This window comes from Bombus affinis, chromosome 1 (genome assembly GCF_024516045.1).
Source record: "Bombus affinis isolate iyBomAffi1 chromosome 1, iyBomAffi1.2, whole genome shotgun sequence".
Lineage (NCBI taxonomy): Eukaryota > Metazoa > Arthropoda > Insecta > Hymenoptera > Apidae > Bombus > Bombus affinis.
Genome location: NC_066344.1, coordinates 1103040 through 1128179, shown reverse-complemented (window position 1 = coordinate 1128179; position 25140 = coordinate 1103040). Strand labels below are relative to the sequence as shown.

The 25140-nt window shown below is 35.4% G+C and overlaps 1 protein-coding gene and 1 long non-coding RNA gene across 4 annotated transcripts in view; both read left to right on the top strand.

Moving 5' to 3' along the window:
- The window catches only part of LOC126919498 (BAI1-associated protein 3), a 120227-nt gene that overhangs the window by 35799 nt on the left and 59288 nt on the right, over nucleotides 1-25140 (top strand). For all 3 annotated transcript variants that reach the window (XM_050728838.1, XM_050728818.1, XM_050728828.1), the window contains exons 2-3: nucleotides 9082-9699; nucleotides 11998-12245. In XM_050728838.1, coding sequence (XP_050584795.1) covers nucleotides 9502-9699; nucleotides 11998-12245 — 446 coding nt within the window. In that variant the 5' untranslated portion in view covers nucleotides 9082-9501. The remainder of the gene's footprint in view (nucleotides 1-9081; nucleotides 9700-11997; nucleotides 12246-25140) is intronic.
- Nucleotides 12254-16336, top strand: LOC126919549 (uncharacterized). The gene is made up of 2 exons (XR_007711693.1): nucleotides 12254-15577; nucleotides 15642-16336. It is a non-coding gene; the product is annotated as an uncharacterized LOC126919549 (long non-coding RNA).

The following is a 25140-nucleotide window of genomic DNA, read 5'->3' as shown; positions in this document are numbered from 1 at the left end:
ATAAATACATTTTGAAACATCTGTTTCGCATCAAAGATATTTTGTCGATTATAAGAAAATGATCGATACGATACGTGGAATTTCTGCAGAAAATAATTCAACATCCGGTTGTAATATAATCGTTATAATTTCTCTACATAGGCACTTTTCGTAGCAGATATCTTTGATCTATTCGATATCGATAACATCGAATCAATAACGCGTTCAAACGTCGCCGACGTTTTCCTTTTTTCCCTAAACGAATCAAACGGTGCAAATCAATTATTCGTAGCTGCGCATTTTCGACAGGCGTGTGAAGACTGGCTTTAATGAATGTTATTTAATGCATTTCGCTTGTCGGCTCGGATCGGTTTTAGTAGAAAATTACGTAAGCCCGTACGGCCGCTATTATAAATATCGAGATTAATTGATGTGTACGAGTTGCGTATATTTTATGACGTCATGTGTTATTTTCAATGACTATGCATTTAACGTTACATATAATCATAGGAAATTTTCTGCGAATTGGAGCTCTGAAATTCATTCGATAAATCGTGACATCCTGGTCGATTCAATTTCCTTTTTAAAATAATTTTATACATAATCTCTATTATACCATATTCTTTCGTTACTATAAAAATTCGTAGTAAAAAGCTTACTTAACCGTATATTCGATGTTTCCATATTCTACATATCTCGAATTTTCAAATACACCCGCTGAAAACCAGGATATTCGTAATACAAGGAGAATACTTCGTTTCAGTCATTTTCCATCCAATGTATTTCTCTAACATTGAAAATATCATAAATTTAAACAAAATATGAGAAGATTCTTATCGAATGATTTGTTAATCCATTATTAGACGACATTGCGTGATTTCTCGTTTTGGTTTTATGTTAAACGTCCTTTTAAAATACTTGCTTGCCAAAATAAGTGGAAAATTTAAATATTAAAATTCGACTATCGTCACGGCCTTAATGGCCAATCCGTAGACACAAAGTGTACAACTACAGTAGTAAATAAAACACCTTCGCGAGTATTACGATTTGCGATACGATTTATTTAGCGTGTCGGGCGTGAAAATGATCGATGGAGCCTCTAGAGAAGCAAGAGGATGCGAGAAGGAAGAAGTTGAAATTGTTCGAAGCATCGAGCCTGCTCAAAGACGAGAAAGTGAGAAAACTTGGATTGCGTGTAATAAAATTGACTCGAAGGAAGAAGCTTTACGGTCACTGGTTATTCCGCTTCTTTTCCAATCTATGAAATTTCCGGTTGTCGTACTGCGGAAACAACGCTTTGGATTGTTTCGTTAATGTTACTCTTGCTTTTACGTAGTCTTCTTTTATCCTCCAGCTGCATGTCTAGAACAATTTTCTGAAAAATTCTACGCCAAAGGAACGAAAGGAAGCGCGGCATCTGCGAGTGCTCGTTTTCATTCATTTATCTGGACATATTATCGTGGGCACTGTAGGTGGAAGCTTAGGAAGACATTTATCTCGTAATAGTAAAATAATATTCGTTAATAATAGAAAAACAAAGCTTTTGTCAAAGATATAACGAAATCACCGAGTTAGTCATATATTTTGAAGCGAGTGCTGTTTCTTACGATCTTTCCACCGAAAGATATCCTCGTCTTCTCCAATGTGAAACCAGAATCTTTAGAAACAACGTTTTCATTATGTGATTTCGAGTTACTAATTGTGATTGAGTAGCATTCTAGTAGCGTTCTCTTTGAAGAGGGACTTAGGATAAGACGGCTACGGTAGATTAACGTTAGTTACCTTCGCCGATTTTTTTTTAATATTTCGTCGTTAGAATATTTGATTAAAAGATGTTGTTAATAGAATTAGAATGTCTAGAATATAAACATCTAGATAATAATGAAAATTATTAGCAGAATTAAGCAAGTATAAATTGGCTATGTCACAGGCTGATTCCTTTTTTGGCTTCCTTATTGTTCTTGTTTAATGCAAGGTCATCGACTTCGAGCTGATAAATTTGTATCGTATCGAAACGCTAATTACGTCCCTGTCCAGAAAACAAACGACATTACATCGCACAATTTATTAAACACCGGTCGATAATTTCGACACAGTATCTAGACAAATGATTTGTAGCGGATTTAGACAAAATAGGATTACATCGGTATTAACTCCACTACGCAATCTCTTCGTCTCGTTTATCCGAATTGAAAGTATCATTTTTTCTGTTTGATGGATTTCAGCTTAATGTAATTAGTAGGCTACTAGGATAGTCTAGATCCGAACATGACTCGTTGCTTAGAGAATAAAGATACGTTACAAACGAATGTTAGTGCCGATCAAGTATTCATTTTCCAACAAATATTATATACAAACGTTAAACAGTGTCCAGCGATGCTACAAATTTAACGAATAATTATCTACACGTACTTTAAATTTGTTACTCTAAATATTCATTTAATTTCACCGTATTTTCTGAATATTTACTTTTTGAAAATACATCGAAACAGCAGTCACCTAATACGTTACGTTTTTAACCGGAATTACGATCGAGAAAAACTGGAGATATACAAACGGAATTGTATCGGAGGAAAGAGCTTTTAATCTACCCCAGAGATCGTTTTCCTGTCCCTTTTTCTCTTCTTGTTGTTTAGTGTTCCCTGTTGTGTGATAAATTTGTAAAACTCACGGCAGGATACACTTGGCAGGAAACGAGCTCCCGGGGCAATTATTGTTTTAGGATATCGCGAAAAGGAAGAAACGATGGGAATCGGAAGGGACGGGCGCCGTGTCGGTGAAAACGCCATTTTCATCGATGGCTCTGTGAAACTCTCTCGAAAGCAATTATCTTTGCAATCTTATTATCTCTGCTCAACATGACGATGCTCTGAAATCCTACCATATTTCTCTCCTTTTCTTCCTTCTTTTTCTTTTTTCTTTTTCGAATGACTTATGCAGATACATATATGTATATATAAATGTAATTTATCGATAATTAATATTCATATTACATCGACAAAGCAAATGATCACCGAGTAGGAAACCAACTGGAAATATTGTTATTTTTATCGTTAATTATAAAATTACTCTTTCACTGCGGCGTCCTATTTATCGAATTAACAAAATATTCCTACTTTTTATTGCACTATCTTCTATTTATTTGGTCGATATTCTTTTTAAAGTAAACCCATTAACAGTTTTAAATGTGTGTATATCACATATGTATGGATACTGTAAACGTATGTGTGCATGAATATTTTATTTAAGCGTTTAAGCGTTCGATAGTGAACACGTCGTTCGAACGATGTACAATTTCATAGAACGTCATTCGAGTTTTATTTAATACCATTCGAAGACCTGGAACGAATTCATACGAAAATCGGACAGCTCGAGTAACGCGAATTGTCTAAAAATTGACGTAAACTCGAAAAATATGATGTTGATCGCTAGTAACAAAGTCCTGACAAAAATTTGAATTAGAAATGTGGATCGATAAGAAACAAACCCGACGGCGATGTGTTCCTGCACCAAACTTTATCCCTTCGTGTACTTTCGTTCCAACGAAACAAATCTAATTGCGCAATCTTTACACCGATATATGATATTAACTCCGCTCGATTCGAATAAATTTAATTTAATGATTTCTTACTTTTCTTCGAAGTAAATAGAATTTAACGCAAATTGTTACAAAGTATCGTATTCTACTCTTTAAGTCTTCCTTTTCCTATAAAATCACAATTACGTGTATCGATCATTTTAAAGCGTATACAAGGTATAACAAATAACCTAGAAAACTAACTTTAGGTGTAACTATCTACAACGAAACATTGTCGGATAATTCTACATCCCAGATGTATCTTTAACAATCGTTATGTCCCAATCAACAATCGAATATCGATCCATTTTATGCTCCAGTAATTATTGATACGTATATGCACCATAATAATAATAAAGTAACAAACTTTCCTTCTAGATATTAACAAATTGTTAACTTGTCAAGGATGGAACACGATAATGTCTCTGGTTTCTATTCCAGAGATCTAAATCTCTCGTTGGCGTTTATTAACGCGACTTAACTGTATATGAGAATCATCGGAGGAAGTTTTAATGAAGTTGGTTCGGTTAAAGTCCGTATCCCGCTCAATGATAAACAAATTACATTTCGTCGTTTGTTTCGCTCACTGTCGACAGATTCGTTCAAAGTTTCCCTGATCCCTGTGGGAACACGCTTTTTTCTTCCGGTTAATGAAAGATAAAGTAGAATGCTTTTTTCCTTCTGTTACCATATTTTGTAGATTGTAGCGAAACTCGCGAAACTCGATTCCACATCGACCGGACGTTCGTTTCTCCGACACGAATTGCTGACGACTGATGCACGCGTCGAACGAGTAACATTTTTCGTTGTAAAAGAGGCAGAAGGGGTTGTTACAAAAAAAGTATAGAAAGTACGAAATGTCGAATATATCGAAACGCAGTAGTTTTTAAACATAAATTTTAACATAATTAAACATAAATTTTAAACGTAAATTGAACGTTATCGTTTATGAGTTACATCGATGAATATCGTGACATGCGTATACAGTACAAGACCCGTTTGTTTGAATCCGTCGTGAAACAGTTCAGGTAATAGTTGGCTTCTACCTTTATTTAATATTAACAAATTTAATATTAAATTTACATTTTTTTTCACAGCCAAAAAACACAAGTTTAGAAGGAAATTTAATTTCCTCCTGATCCCAAAAGAAGAGAATTTTTGTTTGTTGTATCTTTAGTTTTGTCTTATATTATAATATGAAATTGTTTAAACGATTTTGTCAACCTTTGTTCCAATATTATGAAAAATTTACAAAATTCCGTCGAGATTATAATCGTTCGCGACACCGTATATTTAGATCAGCGCAGTTAATCAACAAAAGTTCGCTTAATCAGTTTTATTACTTCAGTTATTAAAGTACCGAGATGTCGCAATCTTACAGTGATTCGGTGAAAATACCACGAGATTACAACAGTTCAAATTGGATGTCGCGATTTCGAGATCGCAAACGCGTTTTAAATTAGTCTCACAGTGAGTGTACGGTATCTTGAATATTGGAATTTCAGAAGCAGTGAACTACCAAGAATAATAACGATCAGGTACTAGAAAATCTATAAAGAAATTAGTGTTTGCGATACAGTTTTTTCACCTAATACTTAAACTTGATAATAGCGATGCGAGGATTTAAGGTCTATGGGATTTGGTCTTAAAAATCTTAGTTCCCTTCCACGTGACAAGGATGAATTTAGACCGAAGAAACCTAACGTGACATAGAAATTTCATAAATTTTAGAGTTCATCAAGATTCTGCAACTTCTTGGGATCCTTGAGTACTTTATAGTCCCTGAACTTCTCGAAATTTTGATCTTTGGAATTATTAAAGTTCCATGAATCCTTAAAGTTCAAAGGCCTCCATTTGAATGTGTTTGTTAAGACTACTAGAAATTCTACATTTGAAATTGCTGTAATTTCCATAAAGTTTTGCAATCTTCAGCAGTTTCGTGCCTTTTCGCAAAATATTGACTCATTTACTTACTTAATTACGAAGATTCTCTCAATATAATTTTGTTGCTTGCTGAAATTAAACATTTTGTATTAATGAATCCTATAGACTTTTTATAAATATTATATTATAGATGTTATAAATATTATGTTTCCGCTGCTAAAAGTTTTGACTAGGGTCGCACGTATCACGTAACGTTCTCTTTTAAATTTACAAATGTCCAAGTGCAAAAAGGGATCCATACGTTTCTTTCGTCCAGTCATTTAAAAAATGAATTGCACGAGAAAGGCTATAATTATTCATCGATACTCGAGTGCAACTATATCCAAGGAGTTTCCAATGACGACTTAATTTTAACGCAAGTTGTTGTCAAGGGTGGCTCCTTTGTTGGCCTCGGAAAATCCCAAGAAACTAATATCCATGGGGTGCGGCGACATCGTAGACGATCTCGAAGCAGTATCGATTAAGGGGTTAATTAATCGCGGTCGTGGAGCGTCGACAGGATTGCGACACGCCACAAGAAGCACTCGTGGAACGCTCGTGGATTTCATCTCTCGATGTATTTGCGAAATTGTTCAGCAAATTTCGCGCGTAACGTGCGCAAAACCACCAACGAGAATAATGAAGATTCGTTTGCAGAAACTACAATCAAAAATTGTTAACTTGTATAAATAACGTTCTAACGAATGTATAGAATGTTATGTAACACATAGATCGGATAAGATTTTTTAAACATCGATGAAACTTTAATCAGTTTTATTTCAGTTTTTTTTTAAGTTAAAAAAGTAAGCTACTAACTCGATAGACGTATAGAATGATATAAATGTTGAAGAATGTTTCATCTGAAAATTAGAAAAATATTAATTAATTCAATTTCTGTTTTTAATAAGTTAAAAAGTAAGGAACGGCGAGGAAATTAAATTAAACGATTAATCAGTGAAGTAATTGAAATTGCAATATCCTTTTTCTATAGAGGTTTTAACGTTATCTTCTTCCGAAAGATGCAAACGCTTAAAACTTGATTTTTATCACAGAGATTTTCACTTAAAGTTCCTTTGATCTGGTATTTGTTACGGGAGTAATTGTATTTGTGACGTTCTAGAAGCGTATTATTTTGCATTTGATCATAGAAACTCGTAATATTTTTCCAGATTGCTTTCTAAGTTTTCGATTTCTATTTCTATTTCTATTTATCCAGATTGTTAATATCTATATCTAAAATAATATTCTAACATATCCTCTTTAATACTTACAATTCGATATTCGACGCTTTATCCCAAGCTTTGCTGCGATATTATCAAGAGACTTGTAATAAGAATATTGAAATTTAATGAAATTATACGAATGAACGTAAGATCATAATGTGGAGCCTGTAGCACTCTTCGGTGTTATAGACTCTATATTTCGTCACTTTTCGCAAGAAGCATAACGCGTCCTCGCAAATGAAAAAGCAGGCATTCAAACGTTCATTGTTTGAATTCCTATAAATTTCAATTCGTTCGAAGTGAAATTCATTTAATCAGCCCCGTGACGGAGAATTGCAGTTTTGCAATAATTGCAAGAATGTATTGATCCACGTATACGCGTATACGTATAGTAAATATTCTATAATCATATAGTTCCCCACTGCTGCGTAATAAAATATTTCCTGCGTTTAGGACGAGCGTTCTTTTTCTTTTTGTCTTATTTCTATCGGAACAAATTATGATCTAGCTCCATGTCAAAATTTGTCATTTTTCATTTCGCGTCAATACTGACGTAGAAAATCGATTTATTGACCAATTCAATTAATGAAATTCTGTTTCTCGCGTAACCGTGTAACGTTTCGAAACTCACAGTTCGTTCGTGTCAAGGTTTGACAAATTAAATAGACACGAAAACTTTGAAAAATGGTGCGATAGTCGATATTTTTAAAAAAATGTTACAAACTCCTCCTAAACGTTTATATATTCCATATATAAATTGTTTTATATATTCCGACGTTTCCTCGATATTCATCGGCTTTCGAACATCATTAATAATAGCAAATTCTGTGCCGATTATCAAAAGTAATTTTGAAATAATTCTAAGCAATAATTCGAATTCCCAATATACAATGTTCATTTTCTCTCATAAAATGTTTACGACCATCGTTCGATCGAGTCATCGTCCGATAGCCATAACTAACGATCGATCTTTACCAGATTCACCGTCATTGCGTTCACATATATCGACGAAACCGCAACGGAAATGTAACGGGTTGCCATTTCATTTGCCCAAACCTCTAAAAGCACATTCACCGTCCCTATTATCCAGCAACTTTCTAATAATATTTCGAACATTTCGAAATGTCGCCAATTCGTCAACGCGTTACGAAGTAAGGCAAAGACGCGATTTATCGCTTCGAAAAGCCTTCTTCAGACTGCAAACACTCGTTTCGCAATCTCTGTAGATGTCAATAACAAAATTGCACATTTTGAGTCGATCGAACGAAGTGCGCGTTTCCGAAAACGGCGGAATTTGACGATCGTCGATATACGACCGCGAGAAAAACGATGTCTTACGTGAGCAGATATAATCGATATCTGTTTAAACAGTTCCTTTTCAAAAATTGTACTGTACTGTAATGTAAATAAGCAAGAAAGAGCGAACCAGTGAACTAAGACAACTACAAATTGCTGTTAAGTTACGAGATAATAACTTACTTTACAATATATAGAAACCACATCGTTAACTATCTCCTTGCTTTCAGAATTAAGCGGAAGTTATATCGCGGTTTTAACGTACGCTTATGTAGAACAGTTAATCTCTTATTTTATTACATCGAGTCACCCACTTGTCATAGATTTTCATCCACTGCAATCTTTGTAATAATGTTTCATTTGAATCGTAACTTTAATCTTAATTTGTAAGATCGAAGATTACTTCTAATCGATGTACCTACCTTTCAGTTGATGCAATAATTAAGACAGCTCTAACATCTAGTATTTAATGTAGTATTATATATAAACGTTATATATATATATATATCTACATTATTCTTGATTTCTTACGCTAGATCGAACGATAGCAAGGCAATTTTAAATTTGCATAAAAAAATTTGTGACACAATTAGTCCGAATATAACGTTCCTATTCTATTATATGAACATCGTCATTTTTGTATAACGTAGTCTCGGCAAGTTATTGAAAAGATATCAACCAATGGAAATTATCCCCTCATTCAGCGAGGAAAAATCGAAGCGCTTTTGTAAAACAATGTGCATGAAAATGATTGCATTTCAAAATTCTTGCCATTCTTTAGTATTACCGTCACATGTATATCATCGCATTCCTATTTTATTTATTATATATTAATTTTATTTGTACCGGTATTCTGAATTAAAATATCATACTGTAACTTTTAACGTTAAAATCTGTAAAAACATGAGATCTCGTTCCTATTTTTTGAAACGTCAAATTTTATACGGCATACGTATTAGTTTTTGATATCCTTCGATTAATAAAATTCTACTCTCAGATAACACGCACGGATTTTCGTGCGATAAGAAGATTACCCATACAAAAATTCGTGAAATTTCTTTAATCTTCGTATTTTTCTTTCAGATGCGACGGATCCAGTACGGAAATAGGACACGTAGCTCATCGATAGGAACGCGTTAAAGGATCGGTCGTTGGACGATGACTTAAGTTAGGCGCTCGAGGAACCGCAGCGATCGCAAAGAAGAAAGCAACAATATTGCAAATGGCTGTGGGGCAGAATCGATATCGTGACGCAAAGAACCGTGAAAGTTGCCGAGGTCGAGGTGCTTTCCTCCCCATATCACCGAGCCAATCCAGCGTGTGTCGCTTGGAGATCGATGCGTGCAAAGTTACCGCGAACTAAACGTCCTGAACGCCCTGAAGCCGTTGATCGGGAACACGGACGTGCCAGAAGGAAAACGATGACAATTGCCCTGATTCTCACGCGTCAGTGTTTCGTTTAGACTCTAGAGCCAAGCTGATTTTTTTCCACGCGTATCAACAATGAGCTTCTTTAACTCGTTGCAACAGTACGTGAGCGACAGCGTCGCGAATTTGACCCTCAGCCCGAAGAGGTTCTCGTTCAGCCGCGAGGACTCCGCGACCAGCGCGTCAGGAAGAAGCGGCTCCACCGGAAGCGTCACGGGCACGACAAACACCAACTCCACCGCGCAGCAATCCACTCCTCATGGCTATCCTAAGGTGAGAAATTCATTTGAAAACTTTATATTGCGAGAAATTGGAGAATAAGAAATTGGAGGACGGAGACCTTGCAAATACAATGCCTAGAAAAATTATTTTCCGATTAAGCGTTTTGTTATCAGGTAGTACATTTCATTTTCGTAGTTTCGTTTCTACATGGTATGAAATGATATAATAAATACAACGGTGTGCCAATACTTTTTGTAGCCACGATTTCGGTAAAAAATCTTGTATTGAGATGTTTTGAAAAGTTAAAGATCGTTTCAAAGGTATCAGAGATTTCAATGAAAGAATATGGAAAACTTATATTCGTGCGAATTATTTTCCGTGATAGATTGTGCCTAGGGAAACTAGGGAAATTCTTATAAGTTGAAATTCTTAAGAGAAGTCTCTTGATTGAAATTTTTTTGAAACGAAATTCTTCGCTTTATTGCGCTATGTACGTACAGACACAAGCATATGAATATGAAAATTCAAAATTCTCATAAGAGAATATTCTTGGTTCCATCGTTATATCTACAAAGTTGATATGATCATACGATATATAATAAATTTTCGATACATGTCAATAATATTGTATCTGATTTTTGTGCGAACTGATCATTCGATAATGATTAATTATTAATCGATCCTAGATAGCATAGTTCTGCAGAGCGATAGAATCGCATAACAAAATGTTATTCTATAATTAGAATAATAATTATGACAAAATTTCTTAGCGACTTTATTCGCTTTTCTCGCAATTATTCGAGTTTAAGGAATCTTTAATTTCAGAGCATTCTTTGTCACCTTGTATCCTTCAGAGGCAATCGGGTAGATTACATGTTCATCGGTCTGATCGAGCGAGAATCATAAACGTGTCAGGCAGTTGACTTTGTACTTGTACCCTTGTCATCTAATGCGGCCTCGTTGGAAAAACGAGGACGTCAAAACTTTTAATAAGCGCTGTGCTTCCGAATGACCGAGTCAGGTGGAAATATGGTAGAGTGTAATCGAACGGAGAGAGGTTTACGGGCAAACTTTTGCTTTTTTTATGCATTATTCAAATAAACTTGCTTGCGAGGTACGAACCAAATGCGTATTCGTATGTGAAGAAATAATCGTGATGTTAGGGACACGTGGTCTCTTCGCGTAAGGTATAATTGACGATAGTTATGTCAAACTATCAAAGTATAATTCCATTTCACTTATATTTCCAGAGGATCAAACAAAGTCTTTACTAGCACACTGCATCGAAATTTATTACGGTGGCATCATTGTTATTTATATAAACCGATTTCATTCACCGGCCGCTTTAACGCCCGTCGTTCCCTCTATCTACTTGATTTCTATAACCTTTTTACGCTCTTTTCCCCTTGATATCTTTACCGACGTCATAAAAGAAAAAATATTTGATCACGATACATCGTTTCTCCATTTACCCTTCGTACCTAAATTAATTAATAAATCTTGTTGAATCTCATTAAGAGAATTGCAATACTTAATACGCTCTAAGGATAGTCAGATTAGAAAAGGAAAAATAAGGCACAAACTACTTAGAGGAAGTTAATTTCGTGTCGTGACAATATCTGCTATCTGTAATCTAAATAACGGTTCACTTTACTCGTCCAGAGTACCTTGTACAATATTCCAACATCCAATTTTAAATACTCGTTACATCAAAATTTTACCTTCAATAATATAGCCATCCGTCCCATATATAAACTACATTAACCTTTCCACAGTATCCAACTATAATGTTTAAACCACCTAATTTCCACTCGATTATCCTTGCCGCACGCAAACCGCATCTTTCCCAACTCCATAAACCACATCGTCCACACAGGTTTCATAAAAAGACTCGAGAAACAACCAGGCATACGATTGTCGCACAATTCTCTGTTTACTCATTCCGCTTCGTTCGAAATATCTTGATGAACATACGAACACGTTCCAATCTCGCTTTCGACTAATTTCCGACCAAGTACACCTAGCGATAAAGAATCTTTTGCAGGCTACAAATACATTTTCTCGTAATTTGTTAGCCATCTAAAGCTCAGACTACGGATACATATTCTGCCTATTTAACGTTTGCAGAACTATCGTCACTGCAAACGTTGAATCTGTCAGGGCCAAGCCTGAAGCTTCCGTCGTTAAACGGTGCACACTTGGACTTCGTTTTTCTCAATATCATCTCCTAGTAGATATCATCGCATCGATTATCTTGGAGACGGATAAACGCAGTTCGCTCGTAATTTCTACGTTAAAGGCAGCCGAGTCGACGACTAATTACACCTCGATCTCTGTTCACTGATTCAGGTGGTGCCTCCACCGGGAGCGGCGACGAGTTCTCATGGGCGGTCGTTGTCGGCGCGCAGACGGACCCTCGAGTGCACTTCCGCCCCCGGCCTGACAGTGCACCCCGCCGCCGGAAGCGCATCGGGCAGCACGTCGCCCCGCAGGGCTGGCTCTTTTCGAAGAAGCACCGGTTCCGGTGATCGACCGCCTTTGAAGTTCTGCCGGAGGAGACCCTCCTGGCCGGAAGTCGACATACAAGCCACTTCCGGGTAAGTAGACCCTTTTCAATACATCTGCAAGGTATTTGACGCGATTGGCATGTTTCCGAGGTCTCTTAGATTAGAATGGATAAACGTCTTTTTCGGAGAATGTTGGAGGAGTTGTGAGCGATAGAAGATGATGCATGGCGAAGGAATCGTAGAGAAGTTCGTTTCAGCGCAAGCTTTTATTACGAACAAATGAACGCGAGGATTTTGTTGCTGACGTATATGTTGTTAAATTTTAAGGCAATCTTCGACTTGGATTAGTAATTAGGAGATAGACTTAAATGAAGTTAGTTACAATAGTACAATTAGATAATTAAGAGAAAAAAAAGGTGTAACATAAGCTTCTCATTCACAGTGAAGGCAAAACAGGTTGAACTTCCGCACGTATCTTTCACACGCTTCGGTATACGAGCATGCACAAATTTTCTGTTTTTATATTTTACGCTCTTGATGAAAGATTTTTTTTATAAAAAGTTAAACAGATACAGACGTTGGTAGATTGTAACGTATGCGCAAACGGTGGAAGAATAATATAACGAAGGTATTGCAAAGTGAAATCAAAGTTGCGCGAAGGCTTTGAAGCTTCGCTTCACCTTCATTTTCTGTCGTGTCGCGAGAAAATTGACGTGAAATTCCTGTTGATGAAACAGTTTGTAATTTCAGAGAGTTAAAAGAAACATTTTAAGATTTCATAGTAAACAAGCCAGTCGATATTAGCTGTCGCGTACGTTGCAATCTTTCGCTTTGAAAGCATAGGTAATGGGAGAAACTTTATTAATTTGAATACGTAGCAATTAATCTCAAGGAAGGATTCGCCAGAGAGCTGTATGCTTCTGTTACAAACTACGCATTGATAGTCTAATCTGTCTGTCCCTAAGTTCTACTAAGCTTTCCAATTAACCATACTAATCCTGTTTGCCTAAGGTCACTTTAATTAACTGAAATGACGACGAATGGTATACCACATACCTACGCTGCACAGGAATCCGAAAGCTGAATTCACGAATGATATTTGCCAGTGCTCCAACTTAGTACACGCTGCGATAACGTCAAAATTATTGTTCTCCGCCTTCGAAACGATAAAATCGCTGAACGAAAGTAGACAACGAGAAAGAAACATTCGTAAATCTCGAGTCTCGTCGATCGTTAAACAAATATGTGTGCAATCGCGACGAAACATTCACACGTTGAAATATCGTCTATGTAATGGTTAATAAATCCATTTTTATGTGGGATTTTCTCATCGCCAAACCTTCGTGAATATTTCACTTGCATATTCATGTACGTACATTGTTGTCCTTATGTTATGGGATTCATTCGCTTCCACGATAGTTCCTTTCTTTTTATATGTTTTTGTTCGCATTTATTTTATTCGATCTCCTTTTTTCGCGGGTTACTCCGAATGAAGCACGTATCGCGGGTGAATATGAGTTTTCGTTCGAAGAGGCGTTTCATAGGTGCGATGTTGCGGGATTATCAATTTTTAACGAACGAATCAGCCACCACGATGGCGTCGAGTTCCAACATTCGGTAACAAATATTTGCCGAGCAAATATTTTGATCGGAGCTAGAAACAAATAGACAACAACAGAAAGTTTATAGGATTAACGAACAAATGTTACGTTCAAGCACGTGGCTAGAAACAATTCGTTTATTCTTCCATCGCTTTTTTAAAAAGGATCATATCACGACGATTTAATCGATCACTTTTAAAAGTATTGCAATCTTTGGTAGTTTTATTAAAAATAAGAACGTCGGGTGTCATATTTTTTCCCAATAATAAATTAAACGATAATTAATCAATAAAAAAGAAAAAGTTTAAAAGGATTAAAATATACATTTGGATTAAAGATTTCATTGAATCGTTGATAATTGAAAGAATGGAAGATATTTATTTCAGACAATTTTTACTTCAAGCACAATATATGTACATAGAAGGAACAACCATAAATAACAACATATGATCACTGGTTTAAACAAAGAGCAAAGAAAAGTAAGGTAAACCACTTTAAGTGAAATAGGACAGCTTATGGTCAAACACACGTATGTCTCTTAACAGCTGACGTACATGTCACCTTAACTTTGCGTAAATTATTAATTCTGACTGTTAGCGAACATCACGATTCTACAAACGTGTGAATTTAAAGAACATTCAGGAATTTGTGTAGTACCCGTTTTAACAGGCAAACATATTTTCTTTTTAGTTAACAATGGACAGTCTCTAAGAGCAAATTATCGGGTTATCGTTTGAAAGAAAAGTATCGACGTTTCCATCCACCAGTTTTTAACGATATATATATATATATATATATATATATATACGTGAGATTTTATGCGATAACTATGAAGAACGAATTAATTGGTGGAACGTAGAGGAGGAAGAGTGGCAAAGGAGAATCAAATCCAATCATCGATTTCGATGATAAGTGGACAATGTGCACGAGAGATTTTAATGAGTTCCGAGGAAGCAGATGGGGCATCTTCGAGATCGAGCATCGAACGTCGATGAAATCAAGTTTCTAAAGAGCTATCGCGTCGTAATCGTGTGTAATCGAACGTTTATAATCGAGCTTGTTGGAGAGCAATTTACGATTTGTACGAGAAAGCGAGCTATCGATGAAAATATTTTAACAAGGACAAAATCAAATCGAACGCGTTTACAATATTTTAAATATTAGATGAAGGTATTTGATCGTTCGATGTGTCGAATAATAAGCGATCTGTTTACTGTCAAAAGCTTGAAATTTATTTAAATGTACTTACTTTCTATTTTCTGAGGATAAAATGTAATTAAAACTTTTAGTAGGAAAATATTTGTATCGAACTATGCTGTTTAATATTTTTCTTTTTTATCGCAAAATATCTTTTTACTTCTTAAAGTATTTTTTTATTAATTTTAAGTATTATCGCTTTTTCTAATAAATGATCTATGTACACAAGCTAGGAAATTCTTAAATTGCGTACAACAAAGTTACTGGGCTATTTAAATAATTTATACTCGATAAACTTCCGTCGATTAGAGTATAGTCGATGGTAACTAGGTTACTTTCGAGTGCCCGAAGCTTGAGTTTACTCGATATATCTCTCTATCACGGGATCATAATCCGTGAATTCAAAGCTTCCCGATGTTCGATTTAATTCTAAAATATCTGACATCTCGAAGAAGATTTCAAACCGTTTTGAAAATATCATTGCTGCACATGCTACCAAAATCTCGAACTTTATTTCGAATGCATCAATTATTTCATGGAATTTCTGAAATTTTTCCCTTTTGAGAACACATATTCTAATTTTAATAATTATTGCTACATTAAAATGTTAAAAATATTAAAAAGGTATAGTAATTATATTTCACAGTATTTATATAATGCATTATCATATTTGTGATAATAACAATAGCAATAAGTGTCGAACACTACTATGAATAGACGAAAAAATCTGATTTATTTGAAATTTACGAACAAAAATTCGAAATTAAATTCCTACATCGTATATGACAAATCACTGGAAGAGTGACGTTAATAAACGATCCTAAACAGAATTAATGCACAGTTGAACAATCTTATACTCTAGGAGAAGGATCTCCATTAAATTCTTAAATAAGTGTACACCATCGTTTGTATGATTTATGGGTTTCTCTCACGCAACGATTGATCGCAAGTAAAACGTAAAACAAAAATTCAAGATTTCTATCGCGTATTTTCGGTTCTGTGCTCGCACGAACCTTACCACGGTCTATCTAAATGGACTGTTTGAAGCCATTTTACTTATCTGTTTCAATTCTTCAGAATTGGAGTTACAATTGCTTTGTTCGTAAAAATCGTGGTTAATTAGATTCGTTCACTTTCATCTGAAACGAAAGAACGTACATCGTAATTGTAAACTAATAATTGTAGTTGTAAACCAATTGTTTGGTATATACAATTATGTAATAATGAAATTACATCGACTAGACTGCGAGTTCTTACGAAAATTCATATTTTTATGAACACAGCCACAGAAATAAAACTTAAATCTCGTTAGAATTGAAACGATAGATGTCGTAAATACCAATGGAAGATTTCCAATAAAACTAAAAGACGAAATTCTGTTAATTCTGACACATCATTTTCGCCGGAGACTTTCAGCTTTTTCATCGTCTAGACGACTAGGCGACTAGAAATTTCATCGCCTTTAGAAATTTTTAGAAATTCGATTAATTTATTTATTTGTACACTCCTTTACCTCCACTTTTTTTCAATCACCGTTTAATCGACATTTGCCATCATAACTCTATTTTACGACAGCTCTAATTTGAAGGTTCAAATAAGATATTCCAGCAGATATAATCTTTTTCACTGTGTTCGACGTAATAATTTACACCTTTCCTCGCTAAAAAAAGGTCAAATAAAGACTTCGCTTTATTATTTCATCGTATTACGTGCATCCTACAATATCTGTAAATATCCACGATGTAATAACTATAGCGCGATAAACAAAAAGAATTAAATCTAATAAAACGATACACAGGTTTCTATCTTTCGGATCGCGTAAAATTATTGAGAAGTAACTCGATTAGGGGATTGCTTTCAAAGTAACAGAAACAAAGAATGACAGGCGAGCTACTCCGCGTTTCTCCGCGTTTCCGATAAAAACAGAGGAAGGAAGTTGAAAAACGCCGAAGAAGATTCTTTGTGCGACTGATTCGCCCCGATGTACAACCGTAACAGCAAAGTCGAGAGGACACGTCGCTGGTCGAAGTTGCCAGTCCTGGGTTACATGAAATATTTCTGGATAGAACGCGCCGGTATGCACTTTCGTCCTTGCGATGTTCGAGATGCGTATCCAACGAGGACTGGCGGCCATTCGACCGATGCAAATATAGAGAAATTCGCGATGTCTGTCGAAACTGGGCAACATACAACGTCGCCGCGGAATAAAACTTGAAATTGCAATATGAATTTCGATAAAACGAAAGTTTGCCTGCCCTGTGCTTTTCGACGGGGTTTAGCGAATTTGCATACGAAAATAGTTATAGAGGCGAGGGAATAGGTGATTTTTATTTTTGTTATTATTGTGGCAAGAGTCTGCGCAGAAGAATATTAAGCTCAACAACGTGCAAGATAAGTTTAATATTTTCTTTGTATTACTCGATAGTAATTTCTTATTAGAGTTTCTTGCTGTGATTTCAAAGAATATTCAAAGTAGGATAATGGTTCTTTTCTCTACGTAATTGGACATTGGTATTTATGTTCCATTAAAGACAACAGAGCGCATGTTCCCTCTTACTTACAAAGGCATTCAATAAAACATTGAATTTTGTTTCGAAGGATGAGCAAACATTGGAATGTTCTGACGTATCGTTTATTTTCATTATTAGATAAACTATTTCCGCTTTCCTCTTAATCACGACAATACAGCCTTAGACGCTTGACCGAGATATCAATCTGACCGTTAATACCTAAAAATACGGCGAAGTCACGTCAACTAACGCAAACCTCATCTACAAACAAGAACCAAATAATAAGTCCCCAACAGAAGGTTGGAAGTAAACTAACAAGGAATAAAAAGAGACAGGAAAAGGTCAATTATACGCTTCGAGCGAAACTTTCGAATTATCCCCTACGAATGCTCGTGCAATCTTGTTGATTTCTTAATTAAACCGAAGGGCAAATTGGAACGCAGCTGAGCGAGCAACGAGACGACGATCGTCGAACCGATACGAGAGAAGACAACGTCTCTATCGTCTTCGTCGCTGTTAGCTTTGTTTTCTCGTTAGCAAAGATTTCTCCCCGTCTCTTCCATGTTGTATTTACCATTTCGATGTCGACATTGTCGCCGCCGAGCAGACGTTTGATTTATCAGTGGCCGCGTTGTTCGCGATTTCATCGACGACAGCGTCGCCATCGATGGCTTCCGGCGGATTTCGAAAGAAATATCGAGAGCCTGCTCACGATTCCAATTTATTCCGCCGATATTGGCTTCATCGCCGCCTGTCAGACTGCATCAAAGCAGCTTCTGTGCCATCGAGCACGGTAAATACCTGTTACGCGTGTTCTCTCTCTCTCTCTCTCTCTCCCTCTCCCTCTCACTATCTCTCTTTTTCTCCTGATACAATGAGAATTTTCTTCACGAGGAACACTCGGGACTTCGATGAGCCGTAGAATGTCGCAAAAAGTTCCGAACGCGACTTTGATCAGTGGAGAGCGAACAGCGAGGTTCGAAAGGAAACTCGTTAATTTCTCCAGTTTGCTGGTCGTTGTGCAACCGTCCTCGAGTCTTCTGGAAAATAGAAGCGATAGAGTTAACCTGCGACGTAAGATCTACCTGGAAGAGATCCTTATCATAGTAGAGCAATTATTAATTTGCGATCGAATATCCATAGCATTGCTGCGTGGATCGTATTCTTCGTTCGGTTTATTCAATTTTTCTCTTCTCTCTTCTCCTTTCTCTTTTTTTTTTATCAATGTATAGTCAAAAGGAAAATTCTTTTAGTTCTCTAGTTACGTGGATGAAAATTTGAGCTACAGTAATATACAGATAGATCTCTGTGTGACGTATACGATAATCGAAAATTATATTATGTATTACAGTTTGTCGTGTAAACTTTGGAATATTTGACGCGCATATTGGATGCACGCTCAATAATCTCTAGCTGAAACCGGCTTTCTAAAGAATTAATTTTATGTAAATAACCAAGGTATCGTATTGCGTTGAAAACGTGAAATTCTTGGCAGATATTATTAATATCGCATCTTCTTCAAAGACCCATTTATCGCGCGTCCAAGCTTTTCAAATAGAGAAATTTCATTTTAAAGTGATCAATGAGAATATGAAACTAAACCAGTAGCTACATAACAAGAAAACTGAAATGAAAATAATCGCGATACAAAGTAGCATTAAAATAGCTTCAAATAATTCTAGTTCGTTCGTATTTAATCGAAGAAACATTTTTTACTCGATTGTTGCACCTTATTGTTGAACCGTATTATTCGTACCAGCAAATTCGAGTAATAATATAAATTTTAAATAACATCGAGATAACTTCAAATTGTAAAGGAAGTTTTATTTCTTGTTATCATTTACTGCATAAAATTTGCGAATCTCTTTAATCATTTGAACTACTTTATCCAGCGAAGATAAAGATTAAAACGATATTAAGGTAACTTACAATTATTTTAACAAATTTTATTCGGACGTGTTATCATTCGCATTCTACAATTTTGTGAGTCTTCTGCTCCCTCAAAAATTTTAACTATTTTATTCAACGAAGATTTCGTTTCACGAACCGATTAGAACGGGAACCGACGGTTCTACTTATCGAACAAACACTTCGAGAGTCCTGTAAACAACGAAATATCCGACGTTGGTTTACGGTTAACCACGTGTTGCGAATTCTTGCGCGAAACGCTGTACACGCAAATGGTCATATACGGTTCGATTAGACTCGAAGGAAAGTGGCAGCCAATTCGAGACACCGAGTTTCAACCCCTCGATTCGATGACAAGGACGAGTTTGGAATTCCGGATATTCCATGGGATATTTTCGAGGGGTTCTTCGCTTACAACCCGAATGATTGTCGTAAACGCGAAAGACATACTTCTTGTCAGCTTATTTCTCTTTATGTTTGCATGTCTAACCAAGATGACATGCCAAAAAATTGTTGAAATATCGTAGTAGTTTTCCTCTGTTGAAACTTGTTGACGAGATAAGCTTATAACATACAGCTTTCTTCCAACTTTTATCGTACAATTGTCACGCGTTTATCGTTTCCTAATGTTCACACGTTTTATCATATGCTTTCATCGTACAATTAAAGGAATTTGCTGTGAATTTACAAAATCCTTATAAATACGCACAGTAGTGTGTTTCGAGCAGATTTCTTCATTCAAGTTTAAGATTAGCTACAGTTAAACACAGAATTAAAAATTTCGTTACTCATTCCTCCTCAACTCCTGTAATATTTTCTACATGCTTACAATTTAATATATAAATAAAGTTTATATAAATATATATTATATCGTATTACATAAATATAGACAGAAATATAAATATAATACAAATTATTGCAATAATTTCTCGGTTGGGAATTAATATACGTATAACTCTCATCGAAATTTTTTTAAATCAAAGAATTTTTCATTTGTATACGGTCTCCTCTAAATTTCTCCATTCCTTTGAAAAAAAGAAGAAAAAATACAACCGAAGAAATTTGTAATATCTATCTCTCACCGTCTCTGACTTTTTAAATCACGAACGGGGCACGGGTTAGAGTTTCCATGAAATCTTGGTTAACCAAGTCGATCCCCTAGCGAGCCTCGAACGCTATCAGTACTTTGCGCAGCGTTAAACCGCAAGAGTAATGCGTTTACTTTGTCTCCGTGAATTAGCGCGACTGGTAGAACGTTGTACGGTCTACGGGTGTTCGTGCATTGAGATCGGACGTAAGGATTTCCCCCGTTACTTATCCTTAATGGAGGATGTCTTAGTGGCCACGGAAGCATCACGGAGAATGCGTTCGGGCCATCGTAAAAGGTTCGCGATCCGTTAGTGCTGCGGATAATAGCTGTAAGAGCACCAGGTGTGGTTCGATAATAACCCCGATGACGACGATCAACGTAGACACATATAAATGCGATGATCGGCTATGGGCGTAGTCTACCACGTGTCACGTTATTTTTAAGTTTTATTTGAAAGAGAACCGGTTATAAATGTTTACTGCGTGACAATAATAGAACTTCTATCATAGAACGGACAAAATGAAAAATGTCTAACTTTTCATAGATCGTATGGAAGTACGACGACGAATACTTAAAGATTTGAGCGATTTATTGTAAGATAAATGGTTAAAAGCTTATTTTTCTCACGATCTGTTATTACTCTGGAAAATAGTATTATGGGCACCAGATGTGGTGCAGTAAAACACTCGCTGACGACAATCAACGTAGACATAAATGTAATGATAGATGATGGACGCGTCTATCGTTTGTTACGTTATTTTTAATTTTTATGCCAGAAAGAAAAGGTTTTTTCATTTTTACAGCGTGGAGTTCCGAGAGTAATCAGAACAGCTGATTCGTAATTTTTCATAGAAATTTTAATAACGAATGCTACGAGATTTGAACGATTCATTGTAGAATAAACACATTGTGTAATTTTCTATATGTCATTTTAATTTATTTTTGTTGTACCATTTTGTAGTTATACCGCTGAACAAATTGACCCTGTTAAACGCGCGACAAGGGCGAGAAGATACGTGGAGATAACATCGAGGTTTAGAGTTAGAGTGGGAAAATGAATGCTTTAAGAATGAATATGATAAGAATTATTTAGGGTGTCACGAGGGGACGAGGTTTTAGGGAAACGCAGGTTGTTGACATGAAATAGTAGTGGTTGAAATTGGAAAGTAAGAATTCCTTTCGAGGGTTCATTTGTTCTGTTAAAATGAATGCATAAAATATTCAGCAATCGTAAATAAATATCTTTTACGTGACAAAACGTTGGAATTTAAAAGACGTGTCATTTAAAAATCACACGTTTACGACAATTATATTATACGTATATGACATATTATATATAGTATATATCTATGATATAATTATTGTAAGTATCTAATTTCAAAATGGCACGTCTTTTAAATTCAAACATTTTGTCATGTACTATATATATGTAGTATACAATAATTATAATTGTGTTACATAGAATATGTTTATTTAACACTGTGTATCTGTCAATAAAATACAAAAAATAATCTATCTACCTATCAAACATACAGATTGCACGTTCGTAAAAATTTGGGGGATTAGGTTATAAGATACGTATTCCAGTTACGAATTCCGGAGAAGCCCATCGATCATTTTTCTGTCGGAAAATACAACACAATTTCGAGTAACTTGTTCGTAAGCTACCACCAGCATACATCAACGATACTCTAAGCAGAAAACACTCCACTTGAGAAGAAATTGGAGAAGTTGGAACGTCCAAGGAGGATGGATACTTCAATCATCGGAGTGCTGAAAGAATCGAAAGAATTCCACATCTGTAGGAGATTTTATAAGACGCACCGTCTTCTCTATAAGTTCTAAATTATTTATTTTCATTACGAAACTCGAATATCGCATCTACACCGTTATTTCGCGATACAAAAATAAGAAGAAACGAAAGATACGCGTATTAAGATATTTAAATGACATTTTTCATTATCTGTGGTTCCACCGAGTCTTTGATATAAATCCCTTTTTATAAGCTCGTTCTTTTATCACGGCATTACGTTCTTTGTTTCAGACCTTGCTAATAAAAGGTGAATAGTAGCGAAAGAAAGTAATTTTACGTATGGCCAATAACAGTTATGTCATTACGTTTCACATTGCGAGTAATGCAGTAACGATATAGTATTTTAAAGTGCTACAGTTTGGGATTCGGCAGAGATTCCATCTGAAATGCTCTTCTTCGAAACTTCAGCTGCAAAGAACTTACTTGGTGAAATCGCCGCCAGGGGAGCAAGTTATCTCTAGGAGGTGATAAATTCTCAAAAGTGCATCAAGTATCGCCGTGTCAATGCAAGAGAACAATCTACAGTTCGAAAAGAACGTCTGTTTGGATAAGTATCGCACAATAATTGTACAACGTATAGTATCAAAGCGGAAACAAGATAATTACTCATCTCTGTTATCCAAGAAAATTATTTAGACTATTTTAAATCAATTATTTAGAAAGGAGCTGTAAATTTTTTAAAGCAAATTAGGTATTATACTCTGGACAAACTTAAAATGGTAAAGGTATACGAGAATATTTCGTGTTCAAATTTGTCCGTCCATTACAATATTTTTACTAAAATGTGAAATGTAATAGAACAAAAAAGTGACTAGAGTATGCATTAGCAGCAAGAAAGTCAGAAATAAAAAGAAATAACAGAGAGGCAGTTGCGGCTTGCGATACGAAAGAGTAATAAAGAGGAATGAAAAAGAACAAAAGAACAGCTTCCAGGTTGCAAATAAATTTTGAATAAAAATGTCTCTAAAATCGCAACAACGTAGCAGAAAGTAACATTTCGCCGCAGAGATCGCGCTGTAGGAAGCAAGCAAGGAACGAAAGCTATAGCAAATCAAGCAAATCGCTTGAGGATGTAATTTCTCGTTCAAACAACGAACCGTATTCAGTTGCTCGTTAGAAATCCGTGCTAAGAATCTCGTTTTATGCGCGAAGATGTCAGATACTCGTAGCCAAAGAGATTGCCGCAACATCTCTTACGATATCTTCTCGCAAAACCTCGAGTCTAACTCAAATTTGACTTTAATCGAACCGAGACCTGACTCAAACTGGCACCCATATTATGCTATAATATTTAATTATTAATTATGCCTTATAGAAAATTATAACGTAACAAAAATGATTTTTAAGAGAAAATAAGTGAGAAGAAAGGAATATTGAAAGACAAAGAACGTGAGAAAGAAAAAGGAAAGAATTGGAAGGAGAGAAGGATGGAAGATAGAAAGAGGAAATAAGATTAAAATAAAGAAATGGAAAGGGTGGAAGGAACGGAAGAGAAGATGGCGAGAAAGTAATTAGGTCAATTACGTCTAGTAAGTGCTGGAAATATTAATTAACCTTGTAAATATTTCTTTTATAATATCACGTTGATCTAGCAGAATCTTTTTCCTTTCCTTTCCTCGTTGATTATTTACAATTACGTCAACCGCTATATTACATTATCATTAATAATTAAATTTATGTCATCACTGTTGAATTTTGTAATTTTTGCAAAAAGATTGATTTATTTTATAAATAATATATAATTTTATATGCATACTTTATGACAGTTTATTACTGAAATTCGCCCAACGAAAATTCTTCAGTATTGCGTATACGTATATTTAACGCGTAAAGCTAACTTGGAATGCATCAATTCTCTGTAAAAGGAAGATACAACTCCCGTCATTGAGCGAATGCGGCGTTTCGTTAGACAAATTGGAAATGTAACCGACGTCATTAAGTTCCCACTGCGAAATTCGACTGGTGTTCGTTGTTACACAGTTGGGAAATTGTGTCGGATACTGGAAGGGACGAATTAGGTGAGCTAGTTAATTCTGAAACGAAACGAAGCTTGACAAGAAATTCTCCTTTCTGAATGGTTCTCCGAGCATTGTCTTTCGAGACAGAGAAATTGCTTGCCGCAGATTTTAGGAGGATTTTAAAGATTTTAATTATGAACAGGTGTATTTATATACATGCTGCAAGTTTATGCTAGATGTAATTCTTGTCATCCAAAATAATACAATCTCGTATTATACCCGTTCTTTTGATGAAAACGTAGATTACATCCAGTTCTTATTTTAGTCGTTAGAAGGATAATAAAGGAAGTAATTATTTTCATTGTTTGAAGGCTATTGAAAAATATTCATAATATCGGAAGAATAAAGTATAGTATTATAAAAAATTCCCTTTAAATTCAAAGAAAAATTCAGAAATATTCATTTAAAAGGTAAAATAATTTGTAATATAAATGACTGAGAAGAATTTTAAGGTTTCTAAACGTAAATACGAAGATACACCTTGAAATATCTTTACTGGATACGCCAGCAATTAAAATAATATTCCTCGATACGTTCGAAAGATGTTTAAAAATATTCGAGAGCAGAAATTCCACGATAAGGGACGTTGAATCGCTGAAGGATATTTCAGGAATCTTTTGCAGAAACTGAAATAAAGTTAGCGAGGAAAGTTTCGTCGGCAGTATAAATATTTAACATACGTATCTTTCAAGATGAAAGAATGAAAATTTAATTATTGGAAAGCTACCATCGTAATTAACTATAAATTAAATATATCGTCCCAAAATTTAATTTGTCAGCCACGAAGCCGTAATTAAGTTCGATATGTTTCGCATTAATTTTAGATTTATCCGAATAACAATCTTTCG